This window comes from Dacryopinax primogenitus (assembly GCF_000292625.1).
Source record: "Dacryopinax primogenitus strain DJM-731 SS1 chromosome Unknown DACRYscaffold_19, whole genome shotgun sequence".
Taxonomy (NCBI): Eukaryota; Fungi; Basidiomycota; class Dacrymycetes; order Dacrymycetales; family Dacrymycetaceae; genus Dacryopinax; species Dacryopinax primogenitus.
The window spans coordinates 540,189-558,576 of NW_024467216.1; the positions used below are offsets into that span (position 1 = coordinate 540,189).

Below are 18,388 nucleotides of genomic sequence, written 5' to 3' on the forward strand. Positions count from 1 at the left end.
AGCACAATATCATTGTTCATTTATCGGATTAGAGGGCCTCCGCCCAAATCAGCTTTGCCATCATCAATTCTGAGCATCATGTGTAATGAGAACAAGGTTGTACAGCAAACAACTATTCGTCTCGGAACTCCATGGTATAAATAGAAGGGCATAAACATGCATACCAAAAAGCGTGAAGAAGACATGATTGTTCTTGGCCTTCTGGTAGTGTGAAGAAAAAAAATGCAGGGATTAGGTGTTGACAAATGTCCAGTGTCTCCAGCCTTGGGGAACGAGGGGCACGATTCCATGCTCGAAGTCGACCACGAGACCCATATCCTTCAGTACCGACACGAGATCTTCTGTCACCCATTGACAGCCATTGAGCGTTATTCGCCGAAGGGGGTTTCCGTTCTCGATCTTCCCAACTGCGAGGCGCACGACTGCCGCAGGAGAGACGCCTTCGCATCCTGAAAGGTCGATATGCACCAGATGTGGCTGACATCCATCACTAAGTCCGTCGAGGAAGGTATCGGAGAGATAGCCGCATATTCGGAGGTGTTGTAGGGTTGGGACACCCTCGAGTTGGATGAGGATGCTCAGGCCTTCTTCGATGGCGAGATGGTCCTGTGTGTGAACGGTAAGAGATCGGACACGGGCGTCGAGTGGGCGGATATCGCCGAAGCATGCCGTTAGTGACGGACTTGGAAAGTGATCCATGATGAGTGTGTGAAGCTCGGGGAGGAACAAACGTGCTGTGAGCAGATGCCAGTCCATCGTACCGGAGAGCCGAAGATAGCGTAGATGGCTGTAGTCGACTCGCGAACTGCCCATGTTGGCGAGGTCCCGATCGCTGGGTTGAGTGATGGCCTTGTCGCGGCTATGTTTGAGAGAGAGCGTCGCTTCTTCAAGAGGGATTCCGGCACATGTTTTGAGGAGGAAGCGGATGAGATATGCCCCTTCTGGAGACTGAAAGCGTACGACGCGTAAATTCGGCAAATGTAATGCTCGATCATCTTGCGGATATGCGTTTACAAGATCCAGCATGCGGAGATTTTCCATTGCGGAGACGATGTCCCACCATAGATGCACGGCGTAGCCAATCGTTGCAACCCGAAACCGTTGGAGCCGAGTTATCCGTTTGAAGACGTCGTGCCGAACCCATTCTATGAGATTACATTCCAGCGTCGAGATCTCTCCTAAGTTAAGATCATCCAAAGCGGTTCCGAGCGCAGAAAGGCCCTTCGGGACAACAGTTGACATGAGTCTCAAGTGCTCGACATGTCCGCAAGATCGCTTGTTCCAGAGGGGCACCTTTACCAAGGATGATTTTTGAGTCGTCAGAGTCAGGACTCGCCAAAGTGCCGTCATGGAGAGTGCGATGGAGCGCCAAGAGCGACAGATCTGTATTGCTATTTCTGGTGCGCATGGGTCGAGTATGTGCCAGGCTTTGATGATCACCCCAATGAGCTCAGTTGGAAGCGCATATATCGTGGCGGCAGGAGGAGGCATCGAGGCGCGTCCAACGATGCAGGATATGCGGGGAGAGGAACAGTACCACAGAGGTTCAGCATGGCCCATGAGACGCCTTTTATGCGGTTTTCACTGGCCTGTGAGAGTAGCAAGGCCCTCGTGGTTGCGCCCTGACACCGTGACGGTTGTGTATGCGGCTGATATAGGAGTGACACCGCGGCACCTGGGTACACGGTTGATGTGGTGCTGACAGCGTGGTGATTTTGTGTACGCGGTTGATGTAGTATTGACACTGGCTATTGTGTGTGCAGTTAATAGCACTAGTCGCCGTTAAAGAAGAACCAGTGGTTGCATGCGATTCGGATTGCAAGTGTGAATACATACATTTAATGAGAACGGAACACGTGGTGAGTGAGCTTCATGCGTTAAATATCGAGATAGGTAGCTGGCTGTATGCAGCGGACGTCGTGGACGAGGTGAGGGGCGATGAGCAGGACGCGCCGAGGTGGGTGGTGTGCACGTGGTGTCATTCTTTGCGGGATCAAATTAAATCGCCACTCACAAGACCGCGTGGGACGGCGGATGCAGTGCATCATCGCAAGTGTGGGCAGAGTGCCTTATCCTCCCGTACTACAACCAGTGCACCGACACTCTCCACCATTCAAGCCAGCGTCTACTTTTCTTATTCACTCCTCTTACTCTCTTGCAACTCTACCAACTCCACTCTACTCGTCAGTCAGACCTACACGACTATCAGTGTAGCTTGCTTATATCCTTGCTTTGTCCCCAAATAGTAACCTGAAACCATGCACGCATCCGAGTACGACTATCTCTTCAAGCTTCTTCTCATCGGCGACTCTGGTGTTGGCAAGTCCTGCCTGCTCCTACGGTTTGCGGATGATACCTACACCGAGAGCTACATCTCTACCATTGGTGTCGACTTCAAGATCAGGACTATTGAACTCGAGGGCAAGACTGTCAAGCTCCAGATCGTGCGTCTCCTTATTCCTTTCCCTATTCGCTGTGAGGCAGAAGAGCATGTCTCGTGACGTGTCTCCGATCATTTAATTATCTATTGCTCTCTTTCCGCAAATGAAGCATTGCTGACTCTCGGTTTATTATCGTCTGTAGTGGGATACAGCAGGTTCGCGCCATATTGCACGTAAATGATGACTTCGGTCTGACACACCCCTCAGGTCAGGAGCGTTTCCGCACGATCACCGCCTCGTACTACCGGGGCGCGCACGGTATCATCGTCGTCTACGATGTAACAGATAATGGTACGTAGACCCTTATCACCAGTCGCTGTTATTTATGAGCGCTTCCAGACACCTTCACCAACGTCAAGCAGTGGCTGCAGGAGATTGACCGCTTCGCATCCGAGGGCGTGAACAAGCTGCTCGTGGGAAACAAGTCCGATCTGACAAACAAGAAGGTCGTCGAGTACACGGTAGCGAAGGTTCGTTTCGTCTCGTCTTTGATGTTTCCCTCTCATACCCTGCGCTCAGGAGTTCGCCGACCAACTCGGGATCCCCTTCCTCGAGACGTCCGCCAAGAACGCGACCAACGTCGAGCAGGCCTTCTTGACCATGGCAAAGCAGATCAAGGACCGCATGGGATCTACATCAACCCCGGCGGGCGGCGCGTCAAAGGGCGGTGTCAAGGTTGGGCAGGGGCAGGCCGTCGGCCAGCAGACCTCCAACTCATGCTGCTGAACGCTAGACGTTTCTCTGCTGTATGTATGCCCGGCGGGCGGTTTCTCTCGACTACTATGCTTAGAACGGGCGCGAGGGCGTGCATCCTGCCGACGGGATCGGAGGGAGTGCCGTGTCTTCTCTTCGGTCGGTCAACGTACTCTCTGATGAAATCGTCTCTTTGTCATTATCCCATCTCCTCTTATCCCACGTATTTCCTATTTCCCCTCTCCCGCTCCCGCACGGTGCGCGTCCCGCTCTCTTGTCTTCCGTTGGCATACTGTTAGGCTCTGTCCGTCTCCAATCTACTTCTTTCCTGGACGCGCATCTTTGAGTGCCCGCGAGGCAAGCTGCGTAACGACGCTCACGCTAGCTGCGCCCTACAAATTCGCCCCGGCATCACCTGTCCGAAAGCACAGCAAGCTGTCATAAGAATATCATTGCTCAGAGAGGTAAAACTACGCCTTACAGAATACCTATATACATGCGCCTATACTACACCCAAAACAAACATAAACATGCAAACACCGCTCATACAAGCCGTCAGTTCATCACTGACAGACTGCAAGATTCTGCCAACTACCTAAACCGATCGCATATGCATCCTCACCGACAAACCAGCCGTTCAGGCTTTGTTGCAGGCTGCAGGAAGGTTGTGAGCGTAATTTTTGGTGGGCAGGGGAAGACGCACTAGTCGAGGTTCTGCATACATCCGCAGCACGAGCCCTGCCCTACGGCTAGCACCGCATCCACGGTCATGCCGATATACCATCCATTCTATACGTTTCGCATCAGCCTCCCTTCCCAATTGCTGAAAAAAAAAGACGCACATAATATCCCAACGCAAGCAGGAAGTTGCCCCCGGTCTGCTGGACCGTGTCCGCTAGATAACGCGCGCCGGCAGCGATGTTGAATTCCGGATCGAGGCAGTTCCCTCCGGGCGCACCACCGCATTTGTCTTGCGAGATCTGCATCAGCCCGGTCGTCCCGCCTGCACCCATGGACGAGGCGTCGCAGGATGATTCTTGCAGGGCGATGGAGGCGAGTATGATTGGTGGTACTACAGGTCAAACAAAGGGTCAGGTGCAGAACTGAAATCGAGAGAAAGTTGGACGTACTGCCATACTGCTGCCCCGCGCTCTCGAAATACCCGACAAAGCTCTGACAAGCCGCAAATGGCGTCCCGACAGTGCTCAGCGCCGTGCTTAGGTCCACGGTAACGACGTCGTCCATCGTCACGTACGGAGGGTTCCACCCTGACTTGGAGGAGATGCCACAGTTCATCCAGCTCTCAAGGCCGTTCGGACCTCCAGAGACGGACACTTGCATGCTCGGGTCTGGGCCGGAGCAGGAAACGGTCGAGTTGACTGTTATTGTCGGGCTTGCCGGGGCGGGGGAAGAAGATGGTTGGGAGGGACTAGCGGACGTGCTGCTTCCTCTCCCACCACCGGAGCTGGGCGTACTGCTCCCCCCGGTCCCACCCCCGGTCCCAGTTCCACCCCCAGTTCCACCCCCACCCCCACCGGACCCGTGGTTGTGCGTCGAACCTGTGGGTCCGGAGAGCGTGCATTGCGCATGCCCGGAAGCAACGCGTCTTCGCAGACGGCGTTTGAGCTTTGATCCGTGGGGGTTGGAGGCGAGCGGGGGCGAGACTAGGAGTCGCGGATGGGGGTCAAGGATGGCTGACGGAGCTTGGGGAAAGGCGGGTACGGCAATTTCGGAGGATGAGAAGGAGAAGGGTGCTAGGAGATGCGAGCGAATTGAGCTGAGTGAGCTTGGCAGCCTAGGGAGGGCGCAAGCTGTCGATAGCAGTAGGAGCGGGGCGAGTGCTTGAAGTCGCATGCTGAGAATGGGGGATCGTATGTACAGTGAATGTGCGATTGAGTGAAGTATCAAGCGTGAAAGTTTGTGAAGAGTTGTACAAGGCTAGAACCAGCTAGCCGACCTGCGTCCTCCTGGTGCAGTGCAGTTGCCAGTAGCAGTGCTAGTGCAGCCGGTGCAAAGAGAGTGCTCAAGAAAAGAAGGTGTGAAAGTTGAAAAATGTCGAGGTCAACTCGGGTAATGCTGTGGTGCCGCCCTGAGAAGAAGGTAGAGGTGAAGAGTGCGCTTGACGCTGCCTTGTTTGTAGTGCTTGTCGAGGAAGGTAGACGTCGCCCGAGCCTGTGGATGTCAGTCGAGTGCGCAGTCTGTGGGAGAGGGGGAGAGGGGGAAGGAGCGCCAAGCAGTACAAGGGGGGAATATAACTGCTGTGAGGGGGATGAGGAGCGCTGCCTGTTGGACGGGCCGGTGTCGGTGGCTTGCAACGTGCCCAGGTTCACATAGACGCCGTATTGTTCAGGGTCAAAACCCCAACTCTACCTCGTGTGCGCCCTCCAGCTACCACAATCCGTTCATCATTAACCGAAGTAACCATCAAGGGTTGATCTATTCTTTCATTCTATTCTCGTGCTTCTCCGCGTGGTATAAGCATGTATACCTACTTAATATGGGCACACTCATGTTCCTGCTGGCAAAGTAATATCGCTGCAAGTCAATCTGCACTTCACATGTCAGCACGCCTGTGCGAGTGCAGCTCCATAAGGCTAGCGACTTCCGCATTCTACCAGTCGGGCAATGTACACATCTTGTCTCTTGTCATGACGACCTCTAACCAACAACGATCGTCGGATCGGAGATGATGTCAAGGCCGCTGCTACCCAGCATGTCACCTTGGCTCCGCATGCTGGCCCCTAACAGGATGGGTGGGGTGGATCGGGCGGATACTGCACTACTTCGGCACTGGCACAGAACGTGGTATCCGCGTTCCTCCTCTGATCATATGTCGAAGCAAGGGTTCATTCGTTTGTTCGTTCATTAAAGGGCTTTTCTGGCAGATTTACCTATTCCAAAAACAGTAGCTGATTATCCAGGCTCTTACACTTTACCGCTCTCAATCGTCTCCAGATCTCCGCCGGCAACCTTGTTCCCTTGCAGGTCCTTGGCCTCCACCACGTTCTGCAGGTCGACGAGGTGGAAGTCTCGCATGAACACTGAGGCTATGATGGGAATGACAGAAAGAACGATCGCTGGGATAAGCATGAGCCGCATGGTTGACGAGTATCCGGAATCTACAGCCTTGTCAGCATCTCATCACTGACAAAGGAATGGAAGAACGCACGGATGGCCTCCCGGATCGGATCGCTCAAGTCGGGGAAACTTGTTTGCGCCAGCAAAGGATTTCCGACTTGCATGGTTATGTATGTCGTATTAGTGAACCCAACATCGGCGAGGGCGTTGGTCAGTTGCTCGGGGAGGGCAGAACGCCAGATGGCTCCTGCCGCAGCGCTGCCTACCACATTTCCCAGCTCAGCAGAAAGGAGCACCACGGCAGTCGCTACTGCCACATCTACCAAACAAATCCTCTCAGCATGTGCTTACTCAGCTAGATGGAGGGGGGCCAAACCCACCCTGGTGCGGAACGGCTCCCTGGCTGCCGACCTGGCTCGCAATAGCCGCTACCCCACCCCCGGCACCCTGGATAACCTGGGTCATCACCAGTGCCGCAGTGCTATTGTGCTCCCTTGCGTAGAACATCAGTCCTATGCCGATTAAGCGCACACAGAGCGCGGCTGTGAGGGTCCATTTATACCGGAACTTGAGGACGATGGCCACTGCCCCCCAGAGGAGGGCGAAGACTGTCCACGGGAAGAGCACGGAGTTCAGACGATAACACGGAAGGTACGGACTCAGGGACGCACAAGTCAAACACAGGCTCTGACAGTTCGTATAATACGTAATGTCAGACAAGCTCCAGTTCGTCGTCGCTGCTACGAAGCCGTAGAGCTGTGCGTACGTCAAGTAGAACGAGATGAAGTCGAAGAAACTAATCAGGCAGGCGGCGAGCACGGTCCGGTTCTTCAGGAGACGGAAGGGGATGATGGGAAAGAGGGCACGCTGCTGCGGTGTGAGCCGAGTCAGCAAAGGAAGGACAGACGGACCTTCAGCTCCCAGTAGATGAAGATTGGGAGAGCGACTGCCCCTCCGATCACCATCATCGCCGGGATGGTGGGGCTCTGCCAGCTCAAGGCTAGGTGCGGACATTAGACCATCATTCCAAGTCGACAATACTGAGACGTACTAGCGTACGAGCCACCGGCCAGCACAAGAGGCAAGAAGATAAGCGTGATGCTGGCGCCCAGCCAGAACAAGCCGATAAGATCGCTCTCCTGAATCCACTTCCACGCACCCGACAGCCGGCTCCTGCGCTGAGCCGCCGCCCTAGGCTGCTCGACCAACCCCAGTTTCTTGGCCCTGTACTGGCCCCAGAGGAGTGTGAGGATGATGGGGCCCAGTGCGGGGATATAGCATAAGGCATAGATGCCGTATCCCCAGCGCCAACCTGGTCCGCCGGGAGCCACTAGCTGCTGGGTGATTTTACCATTGGCCCAGAAAAGGATGAAGTACCATGCGCTTGTCAAGCTCTGCACCAGTCCGCGCCAGCGCAACGTCGTAAAATCTGCGATGATGATCTGGTTGGCGATCTGCAGTCCGGAGAAGCCGATCACCCAGATGACGAGACCGGCTCCGAGAGCGGTGATGTCCGGCGAGGCGGCGGCGATGATGTACCCGAGAAGGTAGAAGAAGAGCGAGAAGCAGTACGCTTCGGCACGTCCGAGAGAGTCCATGATCTTGGCGAAGAGGGGCTTGCCGAGAGCGAGGAGGATCGAAGATGCACATTGGATTGCTGCGTATGCCGGGTAGTTGTTGAACTGTGTTGTTGCGTAGGAGCCCCCTGTGAAGAATGAGGAATCAGAAGACAACTGGAGAACACGCATGCCGTACATTGATAGTTTGTTCCGTTCTATCAAAACATCAGATTTGATTGAGGGAATTATTCACAGATGGCTTACATCAAGAGTGTACATGAAGCTGAATATGGATTTGTCAGGCCATGCCCGGTGGTTGTGTCTACTTCGCTTACCTAGATAACCCAACACCGATCCAGAGTGCAATGCTGCCTCGCAAGCCCCATACCTGTCACAGATCAGAGGCTTTCTTTCTGGTAAAATCATGCCCGTCTTACTGCTCTGGCTTTCTCTGCCTTGATGACACCCTCCTGCGTGAATTCCTCGATGGAGTTGGTCTCACTGGCTATCTTGCGGTCGTAAGCCTCCTGATCTGTAGCCTCTATCGATGCCCGCGGTTGTTCCATGGTGTGATAGTTGGACGGTCCTGCTTCTGGGTGCTGCGATAAGAGGACTGCCAGCGTAATAAGCCAGTGCAAAGCAAAAGCGAAAGCAAATGGGATGCACCTGGTCAGCCGATTCCTGCTCAAGTACACCGTTTACTGCGCCTGCTTATATGCAGGTCGGCTTTTGTCGGCACCGCCAAGGTGAATAAAACAGTCATCCGAGTCCAGCATGTGCACAAACAAGCAAGACTAAAGTTGGTGAAGGAAAGTCTATGGCGGACAGCTCCCTGACCCTTGCCGCGCGACCTATCACCAGCCCTCCAGACCCTTCCCTTCCTCCCCAGACCCATACCCAAGCCCCGGAACCCTACCTTTTTCCACTTTTATCCTTATCCACACTGCCTGCATTAAGCACATAATTATGCCTCCTTCCCCCAGACCCCAAATTCCCCTCCCCTCTCATCCCAAAGTTGCAGGGATCCATACCCAAAGTTGGAGGGATCCATACTCAAAGTCAGAGGGATCCATATGCAAAGTCAGAGGGATTCATACAACTTAATATTACACCCATCCATACTCCATACTCGTCACATCATATACCATCCTCTTTTCTCTACTCTCAACACTACATTACTCCTTCCTCCTTTGTCCTGGCAATGTCATTGGGAACTCTCTTGGCCCTGCAGGCAAGCTGTTTTCATATTCACCATCTTCCTGACTTTCTGCCAATCATCCATGTAAGCAGACTATTCATCATTCACTGATGCATAAATCTCCATCATACTTCTCTTTCCCATTTCAACTCCCTTTAGTAGACTGTGCATGTCCATCCCTCCACCAATTCACAATCTTCTGGATCCAGCATCACATCATACAGTGGTGGCCAAAAGTAAAGCCACACTCCAATTTTGAGGGTCCCTATTGTTTTCCTATGTAAATCCCATACAGAGATAATGTCATGTAAAGAGCACTTAAATCTGCCATACTTTGGACTGGAACTTTATGCAAAGCAGTCACTGACATGTTCTGTTGCATCCTCGGTGTAACTTAAGCCCTTAAACATTGATGCTTATGCTATGAAATCTTGTGTGATCAACCAAGCAAGAAAGTGCTGCCAAGGGGCAATTGTATTGATTCGGAGGCAATTTGTGCAAAACTGCCTTGATCACAGCACTGTTTGCTCTGGTAAACAAGAAGTCAATGCTCTTGGTCTTTGCTGTAAGTAACACCAACAATGTTGGAAATTTGTCTCATACTGACTTGACAATTGTCTTGAGTCCAAAATTTTGTGGAACAAGCTACAAGTTACTATGCATTATCTCTGTGCAGGATTTACAGAGGGAAATGCCAAGGACCCTCAAAATCAGAGTGCAGCTTTACCTTTGGCCACTACTGTACATATATTCCATTTTTTTTCCCCATCAACTGATTTACAAATGAAACGTGAGAAAGATGCAGCATATTATCTTGTAGAGCAAAACACTACTTCCCCTGGTCTCCTTGGTGCTCCCCCTCCATCATCCATAGAGTCAATGAAAGAAAGTGTAGTGCTTTCAAATGAGCAAACAACTTGGCCGTTTCCCATGTAGTCAGCTCTTCATGGTTCTGACAAAATTCATCTTACATACCCAATGCCTCATTGGAACAATCACATTACCTGCAATGAAAATCCTGTAAATTCCAGATGGAGGCTTATGGATATCCCCCACCCCCCTTCAACATTAATCCCCCCAGTGTCAGGAACTCTTCTACTGTCAAAAACTGTAGCTTGACAAGTTGTTAAGAACACCCCCAATCTCTCTCGCCAGTTTGGGACTGTTCACCTCTGTCTGGGCAACTGCTCCAAGAATTCTGCGCTTTGTCATCATGCCAGCCAAGAAAGGCACAGAGGAGCAGACAATTTCTACCTTCAGCCAGCAACCCAACCCAAGCTTTGTAAAGCCAGGGATAAGCCACAGTGAAAGCTTGCTTTCAATTCCCAACAAAGTTATATTTGCAATCCTTGGCAGAACCTGGCCCAGCAATCTCCTAATTGCAGGCTGACATGCCAAGCTACCCATTGAGGGAACCACAATTACTCAAATGAAGGGCATATACCACAATCTCAGACCAGCCTCAGATCTCTCCAGCAGCTTCAGAAGCTTTAAAAAGTGTGGTCCAGATCCTCTTCCATTGCGTTCCATCTATAATGATGGCCTCCAATATACAAGTCTTTGAGTCACACTGAAGAGGGCATAGCATGTCATTGACATTGCCTTCACTGTTTTGATTGTTTCAATTGCCCCGGATTGATCTGCTTCTTTGGCAATCACCCCCAGGATCTCAGTCGGAAATACTTGCATCATAATGTAGCAAATGACCCCATCAAATTATGCTGTTTCAGGAAATTCAAACACTGGAATGCTTGAAAGACATGACGTGTTGTTGCACTCTTCATGTGTCCCATCCCCCTTTAGCCTCCACCAGAAGCCAATTTACCAAACCTGGCTATCACATATCCTTTTCTCTCCCTATAACCCTCCCTCACTTGACCTCTACATTTCCTTACCACCATGTTCAAACCACAACACCATCATCCCCAATCTCCTGTTTCCACCCCCACACCTATTTGCACTTCTTTCACTCCTCCTACCCACCCCAAATTGCCATATCCACAGTACAGTCACTGTCCTCCCCCATCCCCCATCCCCCATCCCTCTCCTTACCTCACCTCTCTTCCTAGCCATCACCCCTCACCTTTCCCATCTGCTCCCCAACATCTTCACTCTCAACCATCTCATTCACGCAATCAATGACCATCTGTACATTCTTCACAACCCCCACTCAATCACCCATTGCATCTTGTGTGGTCCCCTTAGACATCATTGCCTGGTATGCCACATTTCATGCAAGCACCTGTCTCCTCCTACTATTCCTCTAGAAAATCATGCAAGTGTGCAAGTTTTCACTTATGGGTGTTCCAAACCATGGCCATATTCCCCCCTTCCATTTCTCCTCACCAGATGAATACCCTACTCATATTGTCATTCCTGACTGCACATCCCCTCCAAGAAGCCCACCCAATCTTTGTTATCATGATAAACTGGTCAGCATTACTTTGGCTGTCTTGCAAGTATGCAGCATTCTTTCACTCTTGCCATTTACTACCACAGCTCATCACCGTTACTAGTCTGAGATTTCTGCCAACTTACCCAGCCCTCCTGATTGTCACACCATCACTGTGTCTATGCTAGAACAAGTATTCCATGATACTGTTTGGGACTCCCTCGTCAAGTTGTGGTGAGAGCAAAATGATCCACAATACTCTCAATGCCATGCTCTTGCCAAAGAGCACCATAGGTTGAACCTCCACCAAAAATGTGCCAAAAAGGTATCTATTCATCTCCTTTCCTGAACCCCTTGTCAAAAATGACAAGATACAGCACCCTGCAATCACCTCTTCTGAGGCCACCTAACCATAGTTGTCATTCAACTTTCCTCTGTTCAACCCAAGAATACTTGTAGTACCTATCACACAATCTTCTTTCTAATCCTTTGTAAACAGTAATTCCACATTCATCATTCTGCCCCATTATTCTTCTTGAACGTTCAGCTTCTTTCCCTCTAAACTCTGCCCCACCACTTTATTGCATCTCCCATGATTAAACATGACACTCCAACTGCCATGGTCCAACCCATACCTTTATCCACCCATCCCCAGCCCACCCTTCCAAAATACATTGTTCATCATGATCTTCAGACACTCCTCATGGATCCTCAACACTTCCTTCACTCCGTGCCAGATCCTTCACAACAAGAAGAAGGGTGGGCATACCTGCAGCAATGGGGCACCATATTTGTACATCCCAGTCATCACCTTATCAATTTCCTTCTAATGCCCTCCATATCTTTACAGGGTGCTGCCTTCGATTGTCTTGATTCCCTCCATTGTTCATATCAATACTTCTGTCCACATCTTGAAGCTTGGCTCTCTTATTGCACCCACTGCTTAAATCAGTCCCTGACTACCTCACCTCCCCCAGGCACCCAAATACCCATTGCCCCTTACTACTTTTCCCCTCACATTTGGGCAAAGTATGGATTGGATACCCATTCCCCTCAGAATCCTTCTCAAAGTTGACTAGGCCAGGGTATTGCCTTGGACAACTCTGTCGCATTCAATGATGATACTGATGTCATATGCCAAATCGTCCTCAGCAATGCTGAGTGCCTAATCATTGCCCTTTCTGATTTCTCCTTAACCCTTCTTACATCCTTCATCCATCCCTCCTATTTCTCTTCCCCACCTGATGCCCTCACCTCCCAAGCTATGCTCAATTTAACTTGTACATGGGTATGTCTTGTCTCCCCAATATCAGCCTTGCTCACACAAGCTTACTCCCTTCAGTCTTGGATTATTGAAGCCTTCATCCATCATGGACTTAAAATATCCCCTGTGCTCAAAATGGCCTTCATTGCAGATCACAAATTATTTGTTGATTGGCATTTCCTCACAGGGCAGGATTATTCCTTTAATTTCCACAGTCTTCCCAATCACTTGCTTGCACTCATCCATGGTGATTTCCCAGCTCACTGGTGGCAACCTGTACCCTCATCTATTGTTGCATGCATGCAGTACACCCTTTTCCCAGACCCAATGGACAGAGTCCAAGTGACCTGAGCTTCACAAGAGGCTGTATTCAGTACACACCTTGACCAGTATATGTCAGTTTGACCTGCCCAGGATATCTGCCAACTCCACCCTGCCAAATGGTTCCTCAAACTCCTCGCATATTATTGGGTATCCTTCTTCCCCTACATTCCAAGACAATCCACCTCCTGACATCCTTCACAGATGGAATTTCTGTTACCTAGTCTGGTCCTGTTGACCTCTGTAAGCCCCAAATACTATTGATTACTTGCCATCTATGTCCAGTACACTGCTTACTGGTCTCAATCCTACTCCATCAAGTTCCCTCTCCCTTGTGATTTCATCCCCCCAGACCTTCATCCTGACATTCAATGTCATGCTGTGTCACCCTCCAGTCTACCATCCTACACATACCAGCCTCCACACCTCACTGCTCAAGCCTGGTGCAATCAATTCCATCAAGCTCCTCTCCTTCCCCTCACACCCACTGCCAACAACATACTCCCCTCCCTCCAATGCTATTGGAAGCTATTGGTGTGTTTGCCTTCTCATACCTACCCCCTCCTCTTCCCTCATGCAGTTGTATTCTAGGGTGCTCTCTTTACCCAACATAGATTCCAATCATCAAAGGAGATCCCCATCCCCTTACTCCCAATCATCCACCATATCCTCAAATATACCTTCATTGCTCTTCACCAGTATCACATTCCAATTGGGTTTGACATTACTTTGGTTTCCCATTCTATCTCTATCTCTGACATGGCTCTCCCCACCATGGAGCCTGGCTGCCTTCTGCTCCCTGCTTCTGAGCCACCAGTACCCCATAATGCCCCACCCTCACTCTCTAACCCACCATGCACTTCATCCTCTCCACTATCTCAATCCCTGCCCCAAGCCCCACCACTCCCCCCTCACCCTTCAAATTTATCCCATATCCCTCATGAGCCTCCTTCAGATGCTTGCCAACCTCTTAATCAACCCCCTGTTCAGCATTGCTCAGCATTGGCTTTCATCCTCCACATGAACCATACACCCCCTCCCTACTCTCCGCCTCCCTCAATCCCCATCTCTCAGCACAATTTATCTACTGCATTCCCCCCAATGGCTCCTCCCACAAACATATCATCACATCTGCCTGCTCCACTCATAATACTGCCAGAGCCCTTTCTTTCTCCACTCCAACCAGCTCTACCTCATCTTTCAAGCACTGTTCAGATGACAGCTGTTGACCCAACTCTGAGTATTCAAGGACGACCTTGCACCCCTAAGCCTCCTTTTTGTCTCCCATACCTTCCAACTTGGCCCCAGATTCGCACTATATGACATGTCATAATCAAAGCAGTAGGCACCCCCTTACTGGTTGATGTCTGCGTGAGTCCCTTCAATTCACCATTCCCCTCAAAATTGATTTCAAGCCTCTTTCTCCCTAGATATCAACTGATATTGCTATGTGTGAAGCTTGTCAGAAAAGGGATGCCTGTAACTGGGAATCAACCTTGGGTGGGAAAGTATGTCTTGGCTTTATTAATAGCAAGTGTCATCAGTGTCAGATCCACCACTCCAAACCATCATGTACCTATCTCAATGGCTCATTGAAGTGTGGTATGTACCCAATCTACTCTCCATGTTATCTGGAACTCAAAGATCCCCCCCACCACTGCAGTGACACTAATCACCGTCAATGGGCATTACAGCGTGAGTGGTCCACCTTTTCCTCCCCAGCACTTCCAAACAGTGAACAATCTTGCACCAGCACTCTTGTCTTGTATGACCATGCAGGCCCAACGGAGGTTCACATCCCTGAACTGATCCCAGGATCCTCCGCTGGCATTGCCACTCTGGATCTCCAAAGCAGAACCCTCTCAACAAATGACATGTTGCCACCAAATACATCTGTGGATGTATTGGCCCTGAATCGCAATTGGCATGTCTACTGAACCCTGAACGGTGGATATCAGTTGCATGCTTGCCATGCCCATCATCACCACATCATGACATTCAGAACCAGCACCTTGGTACATTTGACATCTTCTGCACCAGGTTCTGGACTTGATGTTTCTTCAATGCAGTTTTGGTCCCGCAAGGTGGCAGCATGGTTCATTGGGGAGACCCTTGTGGTTGTCAACTTTGACCACACCTTTGTTGAATATTACACTGACTTGGACACCATGGTTGCACTTGAGAAACACAAAATTGTCTTTCCAATAAGCTGAACCCATCTTGGCATCGCAATCTATGAAGCTACCCTTCATTTTGATCCCAATGGACCCATCATGACCTTCAGGCTAGATGCCAACTTTGTGATGTTTCACTTGTGCTGGGAAAGCAGTACCCATCCAACCACCCCCTCTTCTTGGGTTAGAATGGAAAGAATATGGACTATTCAGGTGGTCAACAATGATAATTATGACCCCTCATCTGACACTTATATTTTGGCTTTTGATCTGGTTGAAAATGGCCCAGTATTCCTCTACTTGGAACACAAAACTGAGGAACCACAGGCATCATTTCTCTGCATCGCCCGTTGACCAACTGATGTCAGCTCTGTAGTCACAAAGCAGACCAACACCAAGACTATTCTCAAGTGTCAGACCACAGACTATCTCTCCGCCATGTTAATTATATTGCCTTGGTAGATGACTATATTGTCTGTGGTTGTAAGGGCTCTTATCTATGATTGCGTGCCCCACTAGGAAATCCCATCACTTATGATTGTTCTCCTTCAGTCCTCCAACCCCCTATGCCTAACTTGCAGAAGGCGCCCATGGAAGCCCAACTCTCAGAAAACCTATACTTTGTATGCATTTCCTCCAAACATCCATCAGTCATTATTTTACTGTGTAACCAGAAATCTGAATGGCAGTCAAGGCACACCCCAGCAAGGAAGGACAAGCAAGATGGTATCCTGGCCATTTGTTCAGTTGATGTGCCCGAAGGTTACTCTTCTGGCTCTGCATTAAAGGAGTACATATCCGAAAGAATGGCAGTTCCTATGGGCAATGACTGGTGCCTCAGGTTTGGTGCGTGCCTGAAAGCACCCACCAAACTTGCTGTTGTCTGGTCCTCAGAACATCAATTTTCAACTATCTTCAAGGTGCAACTCCCATGCAGAGCTTTGTTCTACCACCTAGACAGGCACTTCCCTTCTGATAATGATCTGAATGGCCTTGGTCTTCACGATGTGTTGGACATGTCCAGATGGAATCAAGCAACATGGCAAGCTTGCCTAAATGAATCACCACCAGGTGCCCCCAACGGGACTTTTTGGGCCTTAGATGTCAACAGGATGTACACTGAGTGCGCCACAGAGGAGGACCACAGGGCGATATATGCATGGTCACTGCAGCCTGACCAGAATAATGATATGCTGTCTGAGGTCCAGAAAGCATGGCTTCACCTGAGTTTTGAACACTATCCCATGTAGGGGCTTTCATGCCTTTCAGAGAGGTTCACAGTTGAGGACAAATCATTATTCATTAGTTCATAGTTAGACTCCATTGTACTTTCTGATGTGCCACAAACATCATCATGCCCAGAACTACTTCATCACCTACACCTCCTGCAACTAGCTAACCCTCCCAGCACTAATGACTCCTTGAATGTATGTGCAGGATCTGTGAGCAGCTGAGGTTGCAAACCGCCCCCTCTGGAAGATCCCTGCCCTGCGCCTACAGAGCCCTGTCCCTCTCCAAAGCCCTGTCCCCTGCCCTGCCCAGATCCTTGCCCTCTGCCCCCTCCAGATCCATCTCTCCTGCCCTGCCCAGAACTCACAGCACCATCCTGTCCTGCCCCCAACATGTTCCTCTCCCACAGTCCAAGATCATCTTTATCACCCCGTTTCCATGCTTGCCAGTGCGCCTCGGCTTTTCCAATGTAATCCACACTCATTTCACAAAGCCATGTGAGATGCACTTCTTCTGGCCATGTCTTTGTCATCTGCAAATAAGAGGAAGAGCCCTTTTGCACCCAAGATTTGAATGTCACCCAAATGCCAATATCTCCCAGCCATTCCTGTGCGATGGATAATGTGAGTTGGCACTGATGACATAAGTCACAGGTCAGCTTGGTTGTTCTGAAGTGCTTGTCGAAGAAAGATCTGAAGTTTTCCTGTGTGAGCTTGGAGGTATTCATACTAGTGAGTACTTCATCTGTACCATTAGTGTTGACAACATTAATAATGATGGTCTGACCATGGAGAGATGCTGCTTGTTTTGCATCTTTGCTCATCCAGAGCAAACTTGACATTTCAGCATAAGTACTGACTATACTTACTCAGATCAGCTTACTGAGCAATGAAATAATACTCTGCACAACCAGCCCATTGCACTCACAATAAGGTTTTCTTTCTGTCCACACAGCAACCCACATCCTGCATTGCTTGTAAACAAGCCAAGAGGTGAGTAATATCATGAGATGAAAGGAGGTGATCCAAGCACTTTTGGTGCATGTTGATATGCAGGTGTTTTGCATCAGACAGTTTCGCAGGAATATATTGCGGAACATCCACTAGCAGAGATGGAAGAGGCATGCAGAACCAGTGAGAGGTATTCCTGTTTGATTGGGGAAGAGAGGGGTTATATGGCATAGGCAAGGATCTATCCCTGTTCCAGTTTGCCACAGAAGGTGGGGCAGTGATTCTGGTGAGACATGGAGCAATAGGGGGTTTGCAGTTCTTGACATATGGAACCACTGTCACTCTGGGCATACTGCATGGTGGATAGAGCTGTTGTGTCCATGTGTATGCAATAGTCTGCACCATTGATGCTTGGCACTCCTTGATTGGACCATATTAACTGCACAGGATTTGGTCTCTGGCAGACATCAGCAATGGTGAATCACACATCACATTCCAGCTCACAGATAAACATAACAACGTCACAAATCAGATAGCACATGTACAGGTTCATGTTGACCTTGACTAGATCAGATTCCGCATCAAAACCAGCCACCACTGTTGTGTCACTTGTTTAGGAGCAATACATATATGATGGGTAAGTAGAGGATTGTGGTCTTTTGTCAATCTGTATCCAACACATGATTTGAATCATATGGCTCACCCAGTCTGTGATATGCTAATGCTCTGACCTTGAGGGTCTAGATTTCCCATCTCCAAAGCAGCCCAAGCTTTTTCTAACAATGGTGAAGTACCATGCACTTTGCAAGCAAGGTTTTGCAGGTTCTGTTTGATTTCCTGTGATGATGATGAGAGCTTTTTGGATGGATCTCTTGCACCTGTTACCTACACATGCAGATATCAATGCATATTGTTGCATTATGTCCGAGTACATGTCAACCATGGCAGATATCAGTGTGAGTATTTGACAAGAGAGGGGATGGACAACAGATGGCAGGAGAGTCAATGGGCCCTGAGGACAACATCCCTGCATCATGTGGAATCCAGCCAGAGGCTGATGTGCCACATCTCAGTCTGTGCTGATTCCT

The 18,388-nt window shown here is 49.9% G+C and overlaps 4 protein-coding genes across 4 annotated transcripts; 1 reads left to right on the forward strand and 3 right to left on the reverse strand.

Annotated features, from left to right (window-relative positions):
- Nucleotides 1-231: 231 nt before the first annotated feature.
- DACRYDRAFT_101918 (uncharacterized protein) lies at nucleotides 232-1,491 on the reverse strand (the record flags this gene model as incomplete). Its single annotated transcript, XM_040767596.1, has 1 exon — nucleotides 232-1,491. The coding sequence occupies one exon, from the start codon at nucleotides 1,489-1,491 to the stop codon at nucleotides 232-234; it is 1,260 nt and encodes a 419-aa protein (XP_040625364.1).
- A 643-nt stretch (nucleotides 1,492-2,134) lies between these two features.
- Nucleotides 2,135-3,461, forward strand: DACRYDRAFT_24511 (GTP-binding protein ypt1). Its single transcript, XM_040773706.1, has 6 exons — nucleotides 2,135-2,183; nucleotides 2,247-2,444; nucleotides 2,584-2,596; nucleotides 2,649-2,732; nucleotides 2,781-2,911; nucleotides 2,961-3,461. The coding sequence occupies exons 2-6, from the start codon at nucleotides 2,259-2,261 to the stop codon at nucleotides 3,165-3,167; spliced, it is 621 nt and encodes a 206-aa protein (XP_040625365.1). The 5' UTR covers nucleotides 2,135-2,183; nucleotides 2,247-2,258; the 3' UTR covers nucleotides 3,168-3,461.
- A 236-nt stretch (nucleotides 3,462-3,697) lies between these two features.
- Nucleotides 3,698-4,475, reverse strand: DACRYDRAFT_57687 (glycoside hydrolase family 23 protein; the record flags this gene model as incomplete). The annotated part of the gene is made up of 4 exons (XM_040775463.1): nucleotides 3,698-3,788; nucleotides 3,838-3,923; nucleotides 3,977-4,206; nucleotides 4,265-4,475. The coding sequence occupies 4 exons, from the start codon at nucleotides 4,473-4,475 to the stop codon at nucleotides 3,698-3,700; spliced, it is 618 nt and encodes a 205-aa protein (XP_040625366.1).
- Nucleotides 4,476-5,998: 1,523 nt separating this feature from the next.
- On the reverse strand, nucleotides 5,999-8,502 carry DACRYDRAFT_24513 (MFS general substrate transporter). The gene is made up of 11 exons (XM_040773707.1): nucleotides 8,438-8,502; nucleotides 8,209-8,384; nucleotides 8,107-8,159; nucleotides 8,036-8,054; nucleotides 7,968-7,986; nucleotides 7,264-7,917; nucleotides 7,124-7,212; nucleotides 6,884-7,079; nucleotides 6,593-6,820; nucleotides 6,304-6,531; nucleotides 5,999-6,253 (listed from the first exon to the last, which is right to left on the reverse strand). Exons 2-11 carry the CDS (start codon nucleotides 8,335-8,337, stop codon nucleotides 6,060-6,062), a joined length of 1,809 nt encoding a protein of 602 aa, XP_040625367.1. The 5' UTR covers nucleotides 8,338-8,384; nucleotides 8,438-8,502; the 3' UTR covers nucleotides 5,999-6,059.
- Nucleotides 8,503-18,388: the final 9,886 nt, after the last annotated feature.

Excerpts from the sequence above, each read along its gene's own strand:
- DACRYDRAFT_24511 (XM_040773706.1), top strand. The coding sequence starts at position 2,259 with ATGCACGCATCCGAGTACGACTATCTCTTCAAGCTTCTTCTCATCGGC. Across the intron at positions 2,733-2,780 it reads CTACGATGTAACAGATAATG|ACACCTTCACCAACGTCAAG; the intron begins GTACGTAGACCC and ends GAGCGCTTCCAG. Across the intron at positions 2,912-2,960 it reads TCGAGTACACGGTAGCGAAG|GAGTTCGCCGACCAACTCGG; the intron begins GTTCGTTTCGTC and ends CCCTGCGCTCAG.
- DACRYDRAFT_24513 (XM_040773707.1), bottom strand. The coding sequence starts at position 8,337 with ATGGAACAACCGCGGGCATCGATAGAGGCTACAGATCAGGAGGCTTAC. Across the intron at positions 7,213-7,263 it reads GGCCGGTGGCTCGTACGCTA|CCTTGAGCTGGCAGAGCCCC; the intron begins GTACGTCTCAGT and ends GTCCGCACCTAG. Across the intron at positions 7,080-7,123 it reads TCATCTACTGGGAGCTGAAG|CGTGCCCTCTTTCCCATCAT; the intron begins GTCCGTCTGTCC and ends ACACCGCAGCAG.